The sequence below is a fragment of the Drosophila takahashii genome, chromosome 2R (assembly GCF_030179915.1).
Source record: "Drosophila takahashii strain IR98-3 E-12201 chromosome 2R, DtakHiC1v2, whole genome shotgun sequence".
Taxonomy (NCBI): Eukaryota; Metazoa; Arthropoda; class Insecta; order Diptera; family Drosophilidae; genus Drosophila; species Drosophila takahashii.
Window position 1 is genome coordinate 35,497,373 of NC_091679.1, and position 18,645 is coordinate 35,516,017.

The 18,645-nt window shown below is 41.5% G+C and overlaps 2 protein-coding genes and 1 long non-coding RNA gene across 3 annotated transcripts in view; 1 reads left to right on the top strand and 2 right to left on the bottom strand.

The window, feature by feature from the left end:
* The window catches only part of jing (AE binding protein 2 jing), a 131,927-nt gene that overhangs the window by 24,708 nt on the left and 88,574 nt on the right, over positions 1 to 18,645 (bottom strand). The window lies entirely within an intron of this gene.
* Positions 377 to 1,300, top strand: LOC108062486 (uncharacterized). Its single transcript, XM_017149199.3, has 3 exons — positions 377 to 487; positions 543 to 731; positions 792 to 1,300. The coding sequence occupies exons 1-3, from the start codon at positions 436 to 438 to the stop codon at positions 1,004 to 1,006; spliced, it is 456 nt and encodes a 151-aa protein (XP_017004688.2). The 5' UTR covers positions 377 to 435; the 3' UTR covers positions 1,007 to 1,300.
* On the bottom strand, positions 6,698 to 7,536 carry LOC138912502 (uncharacterized). The gene is made up of 3 exons (XR_011418057.1): positions 7,122 to 7,536; positions 6,883 to 7,063; positions 6,698 to 6,816 (listed from the first exon to the last, which is right to left on the bottom strand). It is a non-coding gene; the product is annotated as an uncharacterized lncRNA (long non-coding RNA).

Consider the following 18,645-nt stretch of genomic DNA (forward strand, 5'->3'; position numbering starts at 1 on the left):
CTCGCAAGGAAAAAAGTGAATCGTTATTAATGTAGGCTCTTTGCCTACTCTGAATACTGCAGACTCTGAATACTGAAAATACTGCTCTTCAGAGGCGATTTCCTGGAACCTTCGACCGATGCCAGCCCACGTAGCATAATGAGCACAGAATTCAGGGGAATTTCGCCATCTGAGGAAGAATTCATTAAAGATCAGCTGAATCAGTTGGTGGCTGCCTCTGAAATATGCAAACGTCATTCGGATGCCGTTAATTATGGACGTGGGCTTCGATTGATCACTGCATCTTGAAAGGAGTCCAAGGTATGTATCTGTTTATATTTAAATGTAATGCTGTTCGACTAGGACACTGGGTTTTATTCATTAATTTTCCAAACACCCCTAGTATTTGACATCTACCCAAAAATAAAAATTGTAGTTTAGTTTGTTTTCATTGATATGTCATCCGTCGCCATAAATTCCTTGGGTATTTTTCTGCTTTTGTTGCCTGGTAAGTTTTCTGTATTGGTTTTAGAATTCCTATAAACTCAACCCTTAACCATTAGGTATTCTTGGTCAGTGCGTAGACTGTAATGCTCACTGGAAGTTCCATTGCCAGACCAACTATACGGGTTACTACTGCGCTCCAGGCGCTTACATCAGTAAAAAGTTGATTTTAAAGGACGAATGCCTGAAGAATATCAGGGCTTATGATAGCCCCTTCTCTCCATGCACGCCCTTCCCTATCCAAATAAGTTCGGTATTCGGGGATTCAACTGAAACCTGAAGACCTCTTAATATTTCTTCTCCCGCAGCTTACATCGAGACGTTTTGCTGTCTTTATTCACCCTCGCTGGGCTGCCAGTTGGCCCTCAATCCAGGTGTCTTGAACAAGGAGAAGCTACCTGTCAGCAGATGCGAGGACTGCATTGAACACTGCCAATGCTTGAACAAGGGTGCACCTCCCTTTCAGCCCTCTATAAAGTTACCTCTCTTGGGGATTTTCGCCCTGCTACCTCAGTTGATCTAGTCATGTTGGAAATTTTGGACTCAAAGTGGCGCAAATCTTATTGAAGCATTGGCCGTAGTTCAATGTACCTACTCCTGTAGGTGCAAGTGAAAAATGTGGAAGAACCAATTAAGTGCCAAGATACTCATGCAATGATGAAGTCATTTAGACCCTAGGAGTTGTTTGTGGGGCAAATACTCCTTCTACCAATATCCACGTTTTTCTTGCTGTAGGCAAATAAGTCAATATTAATCACCTTAAACGGATTGAATAGATACCTGGATTAAAAGCTTGACACTGTTAATTATTTTGGCCTATTATCCAACTACACCAGGCAAGGAACCGATCCCAAAGTGCAGGCTGCATCGAACATGATATCGTCGTCAATTTTGTGACGAAAACTAATAATTAATTTTACACAATGCAGTCGAAGCTCAAGTGGGTCAGTATGTTTCGAACCAAAGATTTTTGAAAAATGTCGTTCAGATTAGTTTTCACTCCATAAAGCCATTTGGATCCTTCTTCGATTAAAGTGTTGATAGGTACGTCGTAGTTTAAAGAGTTTAAAATATAACAAGGAGAGTGAATAGTTTGGTTTAAGCCAGTGCCGGATCCAGAACACATTTTTAGCCTTAAAGTAAACAGCTAAATAAATGACAGGACCTAAGCTAGCTAATAAAAACTACAAATGTCTGAAGAGTAAGATGGATGTCCTTTGGTCAATGAGTGTACTTTAGCAATCGAACCATTTGACCATCCGATGCTTCAGATTCCAAGTCGGGGAAAATGCCTAGAGACCAGCGTCGACCGGCGGTACGTGACTGGGACCATTATTGTTTGCTTATCTACACCTAATTGCTTCTGGCTACACTTAATAATATGGCACAGGCATAGCCATAGCCACAACGTCATCGTCGTCGTCGTCGTCATGGGGAAGTCATCTCCACCCCCTCGAAAAGAAGAAGAAGGTGGAGGTCTGCTTGTTTGTTCGGTTTCCCACTTTGCGTTGGTCTACTCGCCGCCTCTCTGGCGTTTTCATTCAGCCCGAGATTTGTTGCACCATAAAAAGGGCTTCTCGAGATTCTCCCCTCTCTCCTCCCTCCCTTGCTGATCCCCAGGTTATTGTGCTCCATGGTTTCGGAGTCCGGGGTCCGTGGCTATTTGTTTGTCCGCCGTCCGTTGTGCTGTCTTCTTGTTGTTTCTTCCTCGGTCTCTTTTCTTCGTTCTTCTCGTTCTTTTCGCCTTTTTCAATTTGGTGGGATGAAAAATTTCATTGGAATTGGTTTTTATTGTGGGGCCCCCTTCTGATGGATTTCTTTTTTTTCGGTAGGTACAAATTGTGTGACGCTAATGGAGCATGCGGGCGGTCGAGGGTCTTCGATTTTCGGACGAAAGATGTCCAACATCAGACAGCGACATGGCTCATTAGCTGAGAGATTTAAGTTGTTTCAATTACATTAAACTATTGAAATACTATCGAGTGGCCTAAAAGTCGTGTGCTGCATCTGTCAGAAAAACGTAAATCATAATTTCACTGCTTCATAAAATCTTTCTCTACTTTTCCATTTTATTTTCCCCCCTGGAATTTCCATCCATCTATCTTGCGTGCTAATTGTTTCGAATTTCCAACCCCCTAAGAAGAAGAGAGGGGTGTGAATAGGGGATGCTTTCAGTGGCTGTCCACAGTTTGTCCAACTCAAGAGGAGCAGATGGGAGAAGCTGGGAAGAGGAGAGGAAAATTCCTTGTTCTCCGGTTTCCCTTCAACCCACACTGCCTTTTCTCCATTTTCCGTGTGTCGATGCATTCGTCGCAATGTGACAATTGCTAATTTAGCTGTGGGATCCGCCCTGCCCCCAACTGCAATTGGGGGCGTGGTCCAGGAAGTGCGTGACTCGACTGACTTGCAGACCATGGGAATATCAATTGAAAAGTTGGCTGGGGGAAGGGGAATGAGGAACGGAGGATGGGCGGCTGGTCTATGAACAATAATCAGGCTAATAAACATTTCATTCACAGGCCCCATTGAGCGGAGCCAATAATAACAACGGCATGATGGCTGTCTGCATATGCCAAATGCTGAATAGGAGCCATGAAAACAACGAACCCCCCCTCCTATTGAGAACATATGGGGGCAGACAAGACGATTGCTTTCGCTTTCATCGGATGGCTGTCATAATACAAGGGCTCCAGACATAAACCGGAAATTATTGATTTTGCTTTCTACCCTCGATAAGAAATCTGTGGGGTGTTTATCCTAATCAAGCGGGGAAAATATGGTGAAATCATGTACTTATCAAATTGGAAATCCAGATTTTTCACCCACCTGAAAGAGAAAAGAAAATGTAAAGTTTAGTTGTTTGTTGATATAATAAGTATTTTATAGAAATAACTTAAAAAGAGCTACGAAGGGTAGAGTATTTCCTCTAAAATCACTTTTCCGTCGCAAACAAACCAGACATCTGCACGTTGCAATCAAAACAAGAACAATAGAGCTACCTACAGGCAGTCGATTCCCACCCGCCTTTATCCCAAAAACTGGTTAATCCCACGCAAGCCCTAACGATTAACCAAGCCGAACCGAACCCAAAACCCAAACCCAATTCCAAACTCCAGCCAAGCCGAACCGCAATGAAAATTGCAGCCCAAAAGAAGTCCAGATAACAACTGCAGATATCAACGTGGCAGGAGCAGTAGATGTGGCGACAGTAACGCCGTCATAAACGCTGCCAGTAACAGTAACATCCAGAGAAAAAGGAACGTTAACCAAAAACCCGACTATGTGGGTACCAAAGGCAAGTGGACCAATTCCAATTAAAGCAATACGAAACGGGAAGCAAAGGGACATGAGTTTGGAAACCATACAGACTTCATTGGATTCTTCTTCAATACAAGACAATGCCTTCAATATACAACCATAATCTAATGATATCTTACAAATCTACATTGTCAAGTATGGGACTCTAAATAATTGTATTATTATTACAAAAGTTTTGTGAATAAACTTAAGGCAAAACTTACAGAAGTAAAATTGATTCCAAACCTTAAATTTCAAGTTTCTTTCAGTGCGGAAAAGGAAGTAAACCCATTTACCACGGCAAAAATAAAAAGGGCAACAGGAAGGTTAAAGGGTAGGGGCTAGTCAGGAAGTCATCCCGAGGGCAGGCGGAACGATGGGAAATCCAATAACAGACGGGTATTCCAAATAAGCATATAGATGGGATTAAAGTTTACAAAGGCCAACAAACAACAACAGCAGGATTGAAAAAGAATAAGCATAGGCAACGTTTAAAATACCCTTAAATGTGGAAGTACCAAAAGAGGTCGTTAAATGAAAAATTGTAAATATAAAATAATATAAATATATATAAGAAAAATAAAAAAATACCTACTATTGATTTGTATTATGATAGGTTGCAAAAACAAATTACCCCCTTGGGGTAGGGCATCTAAAATTGCATATCCAATGAGCGGAAGAGCGGAAGTGGCGAATGCAATAAAAAGGAGGCGGGAGAACCACGGCAACTGTCAAAACTCCCACGATGTCCGAATCTGCACTGAGCAAAACTCACTCACTTTGGAAAATTTGGCATGGGCGTGCAACCCCTTTACTCGTAAGTAGTAAGTGGTTCAACCGAATCTAACCCCGTCGAACGAACGGCGGTCGATTGGTTGGCAACAATGGCAACTTCTGGAGGGCTAACACGTGGTCCACATCCACATCCATTCGTGCCAAGGGTTCAACGGGGTCTGCTTATCCAGGTCCTGCTTGGGCATTTTGTATATTCAATTAGCGCCCGCTTCCATGTCGAACATTTCCGTTAGTTGGGGGTGCATAAACAGCCTGTTTTGGGTGGTTTTAGGGGTTGGGGGGTGAAGCTCCTTCCACCCACTTGTTTGCATTTCTAATGCAATTTGCGGCTGCAACGCTTTTGTTGCAACCCTGGACAGCCCTGCCTCCAAATTGTGTGGCGTGTCGTGTCCATTAGCACCTCAACGCTCATAATACATATTCATTAATGCCCATCGCAACGCCCCCACCCCCAACCACCCAACCACCGGCGATCCTGAACACGTGGCCACCGAGCAAGGGGTTTAATTAACCTCCAAAGGGAGCCACCTTATCCGGAGTCAATCTCTTTGACTGCGGTGTAACCAGATAGACATTCCCACCCAGCCAAAGACCCACCTCTTTCTTATCCTTCAACCGGAAACCGTAGCTCTTCGAGTCACCGCAAAATGTTCTCATTCATTAAAGTTTCGGGCAACGAAAGGGGCAGACACGTTGATGCCCCAAGTCAAACTTGATTGACTATTGTAATTGTTGTGCAAAACCCCCGAAAACCCTTCTTGTATTTTGGCCTAGGACAATATCTGTTGGACGTGCTCCTTTTTATCTTACACATTAGTTAAAGCTTGCGGCGAGAGCAACAACAAACAACAAACAACTACCGAAACACAACAAAACACTTAAGCGAAACACTTTTAATTTTAACGTTACGATGAGGTCTGGATTAAATAGGTGGGTGGGGGTGGTTTAGCCCAACCCCTTCCTTGTGGGTTAGTTGGGGGCGAGCAACTGAAACTGATGCCCGGCACGTGGACGTGAGAAGAACATGACGCCCTCGGAGATTCAGACACAAAAGCCAGGCAGACAGACAGCCGAAAAGCGGGGATACGACAACTGGGTATTCGGCACTATTTAAATGCGATTTTCAAGCTGTGCCGAAAAGGGGGTAGTCGAAATTAAGATGGATGGCAGGGGGTAGGGGGGAGGGGGGTTCAGAGCACCCTGAGCCGTCGGCACGCGCACAAATTAGTGAGCAGCAGATATGAAAGACTGGGCTCGTGCCATTCACTCACTCGCATTCGTCGGCAACAACAACAATGGGGTTGCGTATAATCAAAAATTAACATAACAATACAGTGTACTCGGCAACAACAACAACAACTACAAAAGCCGGGTAAGATACAAAGAAAAACAACAAAAAGAAAAAAAATATACACGAATATCGAGATGAATTCACATGGCAAGAACTTAAAGCCAAGACTTCGATGATTTCGCCTGAGCCCATAATGAAAGGGTTAGTTAGCTCAGGCACCGGGAAGGCGATTCGATCGGTGGGACGGGGTCTGAAATCGTATGTAGAGGGTATTCAGGGTTAAGGACGGGAAAGGAGTGCTAAAGCACCCAACCCAGGACAGACCTTTAAGCACGGCGGCCGAACCAGGAAAGCGGTCTGGCTTCATCTCCTGAACGGTACACAAAGAAAAATATTTTTGAAATGATAAAGCTCAAAATTGAAAATGGGATTTAGGTAATGGGATCGCCAGATATGATAGTCATTGGTTAGTCTTATATCTTGCTGTTTTAGTGAATTCCTGAAACTGTAGATCACTGTTTAAGGGACTGCTTGATTAGGCCTACTACCGAAAAGCCTCTTCTTCTGTGGAATTTTAATAATATTTATAGGGTAATATCAACGGGTTTTATAGGTAGTTAATTGTAATTGTAAAATACCCTTATGAGGAGTTTCCTCAAAAACAAGAATCTTTTTCTCAGTGCACTGAAAACACACAACGTAGACGGGCAGACAAACAGAGGGAGAGGGAGAGAGAGAGAGAGAGTGAGCTGGGGGGACAGAGACAGAGCAGACAGGCACGCACACAGCCGCACAATTCGATAAAGAAAATTCCCAGCGGGCACTTAATTTACTGCTTGGCGTTCCATTTCATGTCCATTTCCCAGGCGTTTCCCTCATGAATCGTATTCCCGTAAATACGCACTGTTGCCGGTTTTCTGCAGCTGCAGGATCTTCCTTTGCTATATATACTTTTTGAGTGGATTATAGCACATTATAAGTATATTATTCATTATTCCCTGTTAATATTAACTCACATTTATGCCGGTTCTTTGATTCCAATTATTTAATTCTTTAACTATCATTCTTTAAAATAATCGAATTATCCCAAATGATATTAATAAGTAAGTAAGAATATCATATAAGTTGAAGATTCCTCCTAAGTCAAGGTCTCTGGATTTTCAATTTTTAACTACAGTGAACTTGAACACTTAACATCTATCGTATCATATTATTTCGGTTAGTTTCGTAACTCACTGACTGTAGATCTATTTACATAAATTCGATCCTTGGCTGGGCTTCGAGTTTCATAGCTGGCAAACTGATTTGTTTTTCTGGGAACTGACTTCTCGTCCCCCTCCTACTTCTCACCCCCTGACGCCTTCCTGACCTCACCGATTTTCCTGCCACACGTGCCGCACACCCCGCAACTGAAAAGCCAACGAGGCCAGCGTAATCATCATAATGAGAGCGAGTAAGAGCGCGCATTATGATAATAATAGTGTGCCAAATGCTCGGGACCGGGGTTCTTTGAGGGTTCTTTTCAGGGTTGCTAGGCTGCCGTCCGAGCCAAGGGTTGCCGCTCTTTCAACTTCAGTTTGAAGTTGAGAGTGTGTTTTGCTTAGTTTTTAAAAATATTTGAGTTATTTGAGGAATGCATTTGGTTGGGTTTCGTTTTTAATCATCTGTTGTTTTTTTCGATGGATGCTTAGAGCTGCTTACTGTCGCACAACAAAGGAAGGGTTCCTGACACGAAATGGCAGAGATCTATTCGCGGAGTGTGTGCGGAATGTTGAGTGCCTCGCAAACGGGGTGGAATGAATACTGAATACTGGGAACAGGGACCGTGGAATCAAGGATGAGAACCAATATATGTACAGCTGGGACCATTTATTATCATTGAGGACTCATAAATTCCTGGGTTTTTTAGTTAGTTAATGGGGAAAAGAAATAGCCTTGAGGTCCGAAATTGGCTATACTGACTAACATAAAAATATTTTCATCATGAGAATGATATTATTAAAAAAAGCCCTTTAAAATTCAACCTACAATCTTGTCCTCTAACGTACATGTGTTGGAAGAAGTTTGGAACTCTTTGAGAAGGTGAAGTCTGCATGAAATTGAATACCCGAGAACCCTTGTTGAAGAACCCATTTGAGTTCGTGTAAGACAGCTGATATATTAGGAAGATATCAACGTAATCAGCACCAGATGTATTCAAATTTCTGCCAGAGTTTTATGGTATTTTAAAGCTAGAATAACCAAAGTGATTTGTTCGAGGAATCCCCTTCAAGAGTTTGGGCATGTGGCAGCCTAATCCTATTTCAGCCTGCTACTCCTCCATCCGCTCAACCGATTCCCTCCACGCTTTGAACTTCACTTCCACATCACTGGCTCTCGAATAGATGATGAGGCAAGGAGCGGCTTCTGTTCTCATTCATTCATCTCACTCGAGACAAAATCAAAATTCAACTAATTTGCATTTTCGATTTGCATATTTACACAGAATCCAGCCTATCGTCGGCTGCAGTCCATCTACCCATTCACCAAACTCCATGCAAATGCTGTCATTGAAATTAAATTGATTGCAAATACTGAAGATTGACTTGAAGTGGGGATAGCCGACAAAGATGCGGATGTGGAGATGGCTGGCTGGCTCCATGTTGATTTTTGATAACTTTTCGGGGACTGAAAATTCAGCTGCACCCTCAGGTGAAGTCAAAGTCAGGGCCTGTAATTGCAGTTTGTGTGTGAAGAAGGGTTGGTCGGGTTGCAATTGTGCCAAATGCCATTAATGAAAATCACAAACACGGTCCCTCCACCCGAATTCGAAGCCGAACCCTTTACCCCGGCACATGGCACGAAAACGCCACCCTAATTTGAAATTAAGCAGTCGTCGTGTGGATGGGGTTAAAGGGTGTGCAAAATGCATTATACAAGATGCGTTAATGGAAAGCCAAGAGGATGTAGGGAGTGTGAGGGAGAGAGAACTGCCACTCAACCCGGTTAACCTGTCCCTCTTTTCCATTTCGAGAAGTCCTTCGAACAGGGACAAAGTTAAACAGAAGAATCATTTCGAGTCTGCGAGCTGGAGAGCGAAAAGTTGGGCGGTCAGGTCACTTGGACTATTTAATAAACTTTATTTGACTGCGAAAACTTGCGACGAACTTGCGGAAATTGGCACAGCCCAAATCAGTTGCGAAACAAGTTGATTGAACAATTTATCAAGCGCCCAGCGAGCAGAAGGCAAACATCTGAAGGATGAAGAAGGGTGGGATGATGGCAAATTGAATGGGATTGGGTGCTCATGTCATGAGCCAGAAAAAAAGAAATGACAGCACGCGTCGGAAGAACCGAACCCCTGGCCAGGATGCTGTTTACTTAGTCAGGATTTGTGCCTGCCACCCCACAGATGCTGCTTAAATTTATCTAAACAAATTGGAAAATTTTATAAAAATTGGTTTATGATGCCGACATTTGTACGGCATCCGGAAAGGGACAGAAGGATGTTGTCAGGCGAAAAAACAGAACAGAAACCAATCCAAACATCAGTCGAAGAGGAAAAGTGCAGCGAAGCGTTCAGTGGAGTGGGAGGTGGATTTCACTGAGCCACCAAGGTGTCAAGGGGTTTGCTCTGTATCTCTGTATAAGCGACAGTCTCCCAAAAACCCAACAAGTGCGATGTGAGGATTTCGAATCTGAATCTGGTGATGGCGCCATCAATAACTGGCTGACAGCGACATCGGCAAGTGGATGAGTGAAACAAATCAATAAGTCAAAGGAACTTGAATGATTTAAAGTGGTGCGAATAAGCCATAAAGGAAATTAATATCACTTCTATTTCCAGCTAAACTTAATTTCGCAATATAAATCCCATCTAAACGCTTTAAATTACGCCAGCCGACGTCATTAAATTGATAAATAACCAAAACTTTGCTCATAATCGCCTGCGAAATGGGGCTCGTCTTGAAGGAAGCCAAGAACTGGAGGCAAAAGGCCGTACTAAACCAACATGGCAACAGTAAAGCCAAACATTTATCAACTCCTTCTGATGTCTATGCCGCGTCTGGAATTGTTTGCTCTAACAATTTGCGGGTGTCCGGCCTTTAGGAGGAGGCGGGTCTTTAGCCCGAATGGTGATCCATTTAAATTCCGCACATAAATTAACGCACTGCCCTCGTGAGTACATATAACTCACATATGTCGGCAGGCAGTCAACTATGGCCACCATAGTCTCCATCTCAAACTCAACTCCTGGCTCTGCCTTTCATCCTGTTTTTGCGGTCCAGCCCTAAACCAGGTCCTGCATCCGTTTGCCGCCTCATTGGGCGGATCGTTTGGTTGACTGACTGGACGACATATTGATGTATTGGCCGCCCGAATTGAGTGACTGTCTCCTGGCCAAATCATGTCAGCGCCCAAATGTTACTAATTTCGAGAGCGGACAACCCCAAATTCATTACTTTAAATGCTTTACACGTACAGTATTTAGGATTCGGCGGATGCAGGGGCAGACAATGTCTTCTTGTTTCTTTTTTTTTTGTTCTACCAGGGGTGCGAGGGCAGGCACAAACGTTCCATTGATGCAGCCGACGCACGGCAAACGCATTTCGCACGCAATTCAATCTATTTCCCTTTGTCAGTCGCAATCTTTTTGTCACGGGCTGCGAGTGCGACTGATGAGAATGGATGATGTCGCCAAAGTTGCCGGCTCTTTTTTACGGTCTCTGCAGGGGGAAATGAAGCGAATGCAGGAAAGGGAATGGGATGGGGAGTCCACCTCACTATTTGCTGATTACAATGGTGCCACATATTGCCTTTATGGCTCCGTTTTGAGGAAAGTACGACACGTGTAGATGCAGTTGGATAATAATCAGCATAACAGGCTTCCCTTTTGTTAACTGAATATTGCTTCGAAACAGAAAGCGAATCATAAACGAGAGAACAGCTTGTCCAATATACTTTATCAAATAAAGTTACAAGTTCCTTTGATTCAAGATAAATCTAGATGTTTATTTCCCTACTTTTACTTTAATTATGTCGTCAATACAGTTCAAAACTTCGGTGATAACTAACGAAAACGATATCTTAAATGATATCTTTTCAGTCTTCTTCTAAGATATTTAATCTTGCAAAGAAATTACTCCAATTAAGGTTCCATTTCAGAGACTTTTGCACCCCTTACTCCCATTTAATTCCCCTTTTGCTGACATCGCAAAAGTTCTTCCACAACGCATCGCTATTCCCCCTTTTCTTCCACTCAACACAACACATTCTCCATTGGCATAACTCTCTCCTAACGAAATTAAAGTCTTTCAATCAGAATGTTTCCATGTGTGTTGCATGCCACTTAAAGTTGAACAAGACTTTGGGGGTAAAACTATAAAAAAGTGTTACACGGACAATTAAGTTTTTATGAAGCATTTCCGCTAGGTGGCGCTTGCGAGCAGGCGGGCAAACAACGAGCACGAAAACATGTGCATATATGTATGCAGGAAAGAAGCATACAAACTCATATGACTTTCTTATAGAGGCAAGGGGAACTGTAGGGGTTAGAGGGTATATAAAGTCAGAAATGTGGAGAGAAAAGGCGACTTTGCTTGTGTGTGCTGGACCCCTTTTGTTGGCTATTTGTATTTAAATACATTTTAATTAGTATTTATTGTTTTTACAGACTTTATGGTGCCACGAGCACTGCCCCCAAAAAAAGAACAAACAGCGGACACGACTCTGCCCAGCACTTAGCACTTGCCAAATTAGACATGCAACAATAATGACAGCGGCAACAAGGGGTTAAGTTAATCAAAGGGCACAGGCACCGGCGCACACGCAGGGATCCCATCGACGACCCCACCCGAAAAGTGATCCCCCACCACCCAGCCGAGGAAATCCCAATCAGAGCTGCTTCTTTTCTGGCCTCTCCTTCGGCGGAGCAATTAACTACGCTTTGATTAACACTCCACACATCCGCACGCTGCTGGCGGCCGTTGACAAGGACGACGACAGCTCAACCGCCCACCAAGCCATCAGCCTGGCCAAAACAACACCCCCTCCAGCCGTCCACCCACCAACCCCACCACCCACTGCCACAGCAGACGCCTCTTAGCCGCTGTCTGTTAACTAACAGCTGTCAATTACACCCGCGCCAGCTTAGACGCTGTTAAGGCAGTCCTTTGACAGTCCTTTGGCCTCGTCGGGCCTTCCGGAGTCGTCGGGAGTCTCCATCGGGAACTCGGAGTACAACGAATCCAAGTCGTCAACGTACACTGCGATTAATTATTAAAGTTTAATACAGAAATAATAAGGAGCTTCAATCGCATACGTTATAAAGGACAAAAAGAGATAGACTTAAATAACTGTCTCAAGAATCATATTTTGCCTTATTTTCTATTTCTTCAAATTAATATACAATATTTATGTGCCTTTTATAATAACAATGAATACAAGTAGTAAGAAATATTTATCTGAATCTAATTCACATTTATTATATAATTTCAAAATAATATGAATTGTTAGTCCTACGAAAGTTGGATTTCTAACACCACCAACCCACAAAATATGTTTTGCGTTAGGGTTTGAGTTGTTATTGTAGCCATAACAATAGGTCCATTTCTTGGAACTTAGGTTTTGAAATCATAGAAATAAATAAAATTTCAAAACTTCAAAACAAAGTTTATTTTCTGTGTATCTCTCGCCTGGTAATTAAAGTGCACTTCGTGTTTCTGGCTTAGTTCGTGTGCCATCGACTGGCACTTTATCAAGGCCCCTCCTCGCCCGTCGCCCCCTCTCTAATTCCCACTACTTCCCCCGCTGACTTCCGTTGGCGCTTAACGGATGTGTCGCATTGGGTTGTACTGTAATAAGTTATGACACTTTTAGCGCCCACTGTGCGTGGGCCACCGGGTGTAAGTTTATATGAGTGAGTGTGCACGACTGTAAGAGCCACCCCTTTTGTGTTTTGGCCACAAGAAGTTCATTGAAGCGCATAATCGCATGTTAAATGTGTTGTAATTAAAATATTAATTTCTTCGTTCTTGGCCCTTTCTCGTCAGTCGGTAGTTGGTAGTTGACTACCACCCTTCCTCCGGTTAACTCCCCTTCACCATCAATCCCATCAACGTCGTAATCAGCATCATGGAAACCATAATCATTTACAATATCGTCGTCGTCACCGTCTGCTGCCTTGTGGTTTTTCGGCTGCTCTGTAATTATAGTTTTCTGCATTTCTTCTTTCTCACATGAAACATGTGGAGAAAAAGGAATACATTCGTTTTTGGTTGAAAAAGTTGAAAAAGTATGAAGAAAAAAGAAAGTTAGCAAGGATTATGGGTAAACAGACTGTTACAAAGTTTTTATTAAAGTCACCCCTCATATACAGGATCTTACTTGGGTTATTATATCAGTATACTGATTGTAAGATTGTAAGATAGAAGTTTTAAGTAGAGAGATTTTTAGAAAATAATATCTAGGGTCAGACCCCAATCAACATTGAATTCCCTTTAGAGCCGCGTTCAATTTGTTTGCCCTTTTCCATTATAGAATTTAGTTGAAATTTCGGTAATGGAATTAAAAACTCACTTAACTTGACTGTTTGCATTAGATCCATTACGCAACCCGTGAAGAGCTCACCAGCACAGACACCCTAAAAAGTACATATTACTTAGTCAGTGGCCTGAATTCTCCATTGGCCGTTCAACCACCCAATCTTCGGCTGGCAAACTGCGGTGTTGTAATCGGATATAATTCCTGCTCTCCAGAGAATCGGAAGGCCCGGGGCCAAAAGCTCTGAGTAAAAAATCACTATGGACGGCAGTCCATGTAGTGACGAAGCGCACCAGGAGAGTGTGCGAAGGCGACTACTATTATATAGCCGCAAAATTGAAAATCTGCTGTGATAGTCCGATCGTAATGAGTAATACACCAATCGAAAGGTATTGCAAAAACTTAAAGGATTGCATACCAAGACCTCAAGAAAATCAATTGGTTTGGGAAAGAGAGCGGTGAAAGTGTAAAAGTGAAAATTTAGAAATTTGGATCTGATGGGGCCGTTGGGGATAAATGCCCCCTCGCAATGTTTTAGTAGTTTTTCTATTAAAAATTCCCGTCGGATGAGGGGTCATATGATAAAATCCGACGCTCCGTTCAAAAGTTATAGCCAAAATAAGATTTTCTTCTTCTTCCCAAAATGAAATAATTTGTCCCTTTGTTTGTGGGTATGCATCAAATCGTGGTTTTAGGATCCTGAACTAAATTTTACTGTGCTTAGCAGCAGGATATGAACAACGTTTGTTCTACAACTTTTGGAAAAACCCGCTAGTTTGGCGGGAAATCATTGAAAAAAGCTAGATTTTGACGGCTTATAGTTTCTAAACGACCAAAGCTACAGACTCGTGCTACACCTCGTTAAAAAGGTAATTTAAAATGCTAATCGCGTTGCCTTGGGTAAAATTGGCTTAATGCAATAGTTTAAAATGTATGGCTAAAAGTTGTTTTTCTAAATCACTTTTTAGCTATTTTCTCAAAAACGGCTCTAACGATTTTCTTTACAACTTTAAACTGTATAGCCCTTGAGATTCCTTAAATTTTGGTATATAACACATTACTGTAAAAAGTCACGTTTAAAAGTTATTTTTATACGAAAATAGCCACTTTTGCCAGCACGAACAACTAACGCTCCCTGAGTATTGAATTTTGTGTGAGGGTATACGAACTGTATTTTGGGGTCATGGAATCAGTAAATTTGCACTTAAGAGTTCCATAAAGGAATCTTTTGTTCTACGACTTTTGGAAAAAGCCGCTACTTTAGCGGGAAAAAAGCTAAAAATAGCTAAATTTCGTTAGTTTGTAAGTTCAACACTACTGAAGGTACAGACATGTGCTAAAACTCGTTTAAAAGGTATTTTGATATACTTCATCGCCTTTTTGACTTAATTCGTTTAAATACAATGGCTTACAAATTATGATTGACCAATTTAAATTTAAATGTATATATTAGCTCCTATGAGAGCAAATGTAAACAAACAAAAACTTCTGATATCAAATAAAAACACCTCTTAACGAGGTAAAAAACTAGTGACGATCGCACCTTCAACATACAAAAGTTCTGATATCAACATTTGTGACGAAAAATTATTACACTCGTCATTAAATAGACTTTTTAATATTTTCTCATTCGGCACGCTGCAATAGAAAATGCCTGTAAAGGGAAAAAGGCTGGAATAGTTTGCTAGGGCGGGCCGAATGAGAAAATATTAGAAAGTCTATTTAATGACGAGTGTAATAATTTTTCGTCACAAATGTTGATATCAGAACTTTTGTATGTTGAAGGTGCGATCGTCACTAGTTTTTTACCTCGTTAAGAGGTGTTTTTATTTGATATAAACACACGAGGAGGGCTAAAGACAAAAGGCCTCTGGTCCAGAACACACACATGGATCGGTTCCTGCTCCTGGCCATGGTAACTAAGCCATCAGACATGGGCTTTCACATTTGATTTAAAAAGAAAAAATTAAATGAAAAATATTCTATACGGAACAGGAAAACGAAAAACTTGCGCCCCAAGTGACACTCGCAGTGGGCTGATGAAAGGGGCGGAAGTGGTTGGGTGTTATAAACAAAAAATTAAGCGCATACGTGAGCTGCATGCGATTTGGGATCCGGGTCCCCAAACTCCATCTACTTATTTCTCCTCCTTTCTGTTTGCTGTCTGGTCTTTGCTGGTCCGGCTTTTTTGCTCATTATGTGCGATATAGAAAAAAGGAAAAGCCAAGAAAAACGTAGGAACTACCCCGGTTTATGTGTGTGTGTTATTGTTATTAAACGAATCCCCGGATCGAATTTAGCCCGGGGTAAGGTCTGTCTGGTTTTGGGTCGCCAACCGTGCGTTGCCGGCATTTTGTAATCGAGACTGACCGCAATTGTTTTTTATACCTGTCCCGTTTTAAAAAAAGTTAAAAGTCCGCAGTTAGAACTTCTCATTAGCGATAAAGAGTTATGTCAGCTGACTGTTCCATGTGTCAATACGATACATAGAAAGGACTTGTCAACTAATATGACATTTCTACTTTCCTCTTACATTTGTAACTTTGTTTCCTAATTGTTCCGAGTCAGAAGTGGCAAAGAAATATCATTTCAATTCCATTTCGTTGCCCGGACAACCCCCTGTAAAAAATCCAAATCTATTTTCCCGACTTATCCAATCTCCAGGTTGTGCCAACTAACAAATGGCTTTCATTTCGCTTGACGACTTGCGGCAGATAAGCTGCCGACCTCTTGCTCTTCGCCCCAGATCAAATGGAAATACTATATTAGTAGACCTAGCTTCGATTTCGCTGCACGTGACCGAATCATTTCCCCTCTCGGTGTAATTTTCCGACCGGCACTTCACATGTCCTCGTGATCCAACCCTGCGGCTGGTATTTTTACGTTTATTTGGCTGTCGCTTCCTTGGCTGCCTGGCAATTACAATTTCATGCCGGGGCTTCGAGCCCGAGCTCCTCACCTTAATCAAAATCTTTCGTCCTGCTTTATAGGCATGTACCATACTCTCTGCACGTGTATGTATAAATTATGTTAATGGCAATTTGTCGCTATTTTGGCCATTGCCTTGTTAACTGTCGGAGTCTTGCCTACATAAATATATGGACTGATATTCAGGTTAATGAATATAAATGTCTTTATAAGGTGCTCTGTGATTTCTTGCGGGAAAGACAAGTTGCCATGGCTGATAGACCAAGTGTTATTCGATCCATTTCATTTAGGTTCTTTTAACTTGCATTATCTAGTTTAGCCTATAGAATCGTATTATTGTTATCAAATAAAAACACCTCTTAACGAGGTAAAAAACTAGTGACGATCGCACCTTCAACATACAAAAGTTCTGATATCAACATTTGTGACGAAAAATTATTACACTCGTCATTAAATAGACTTTCTAATATTTTCTCATTCGGCCCGCCCTAGCAAACTATTCCAGCCTTTTTCCCTTTACAGGCATTTTCTATTGCAGCGTGCCGAATGAGAAAATATTAAAAAGTCTATTTAATGACGAGTGTAATAATTTTTCGTCACAAATGTTGATATCAGAACTTTTGTATGTTGAAGGTGCGATCGTCACTAGTTTTTTACCTCGTTAAGAGGTGTTTTTATTTGATATCAGAAGTTTTTGTTTGTTTACATTTGCTCTCATAGGAGCTAATATATACATTTAAATTTAAATTGGTCAATCATAATTTGTAAGCCATTGTATTTAAACGAATTAAGTCAAAAAGGCGATGAAGTATATCAAAATACCTTTTAAACGAGTTTTAGCACATGTCTGTACCTTCAGTAGTGTTGAACTTACAAACTAACGAAATTTAGCTATTTTTAGCTTTTTTCCCGCTAAAGTAGCGGCTTTTTCCAAAAGTCGTAGAACAAAAGATTCCTTTATGGAACTCTTAAGTGCAAATTTACTGATTCCATGACCCCAAAATACAGTTCGTATACCCTCACACAAAATTCAATACTCAGGGAGCGTTAGTTGTTCGTGCTGGCAAAAGTGGCTATTTTCGTATAAAAATAACTTTTAAACGTGACTTTTTACAGTAATGTGTTATATACCAAAATTTAAGGAATCTCAAGGGCTATACAGTTTAAAGTTGTAAAGAAAATCGTTAGAGCCGTTTTTGAGAAAATAGCTAAAAAGTGATTTAGAAAAACAACTTTTAGCCATACATTTTAAACTATTGCATTAAGCCAATTTTACCCAAGGCAACGCGATTAGCATTTTAAATTACCTTTTTAACGAGGTGTAGCACGAGTCTGTAGCTTTGGTCGTTTAGAAACTATAAGCCGTCAAAATCTAGCTTTTTTCAATGATTTCCCGCCAAACTAGCGGGTTTTTCCAAAAGTTGTAGAACAAACGTTGTTCATATCCTGCTGCTAAGCACAGTAAAATTTAGTTCAGGATCCTAAAACCACGATTTGATGCATACCCACAAACAAAGGGACAAATTATTTCATTTTGGGAAGAAGAAGAAAATCTTATTTTGGCTATAACTTTTGAACGGAGCGTCGGATTTTATCATATGACCCCTCATCCGACGGGAATTTTTAATAGAAAAACTACTAAAACATTGCGAGGGGGCATTTATCCCCAACGGCCCCATCAGATCCAAATTTCTAAATTTTCACTTTTACACTTTCACCGCTCTCTTTCCCAAACCAATTGATTTTCTTGAGGTCTTGGTATGCAATCCTTTAAGTTTTTGCAATACCTTTCGATTGGTGTATTACTCATTACGATCGGACTATCACAGCAGATTTTCAATTTTGCGGCTATATAATAGTAGTCGCCTTCGCACACTCTCCTGGTGCGCTTCGTCACTACATGGACTGCCGTCCATAGTGATTATTATTAGTTAATCTTATAGTTATGGGTATTCATAGAGGCATAGTAAACTTGAAAACATGTTTCATTTCTCACATAAATCACTCTATTCAATACTGACGTTTTCCTTTTCAATTAAAACTCCTTACTGAGATTACTTTTGGAACTTCATATCTGTGATATTTCCAACATTGCCCACTGAGCGTGCTTATCTGAAAGGGCCTTATTGAATTGTGATTCATAAATAACATTTGTTTGATCCACCTATTGTGCCGCCCTCCTTGACAACCGAAAGGCGATTGGGATCGCCTGTAATGGACCTGAAAGCCACCACCACCCATGAATGCTGCCCAGGGATATTCAAAGGAACGGAAACTGATAATCCTTTCCAAGTACACGCATGAAATGTGCCACATGCTGTGTGCAGTAA

Bases quoted from the DNA above. Each gene is read 5' to 3' on its own strand.
- LOC108062486 (XM_017149199.3), top strand. From the start codon at position 436: ATGTCATCCGTCGCCATAAATTCCTTGGGTATTTTTCTGCTTTTGTTG. The intron at 488-542 runs GTAAGTTTTCTG...CTTAACCATTAG, and splicing joins TTTTCTGCTTTTGTTGCCTG to GTATTCTTGGTCAGTGCGTA. The intron at 732-791 runs GTTCGGTATTCG...CTTCTCCCGCAG, and splicing joins GCCCTTCCCTATCCAAATAA to CTTACATCGAGACGTTTTGC.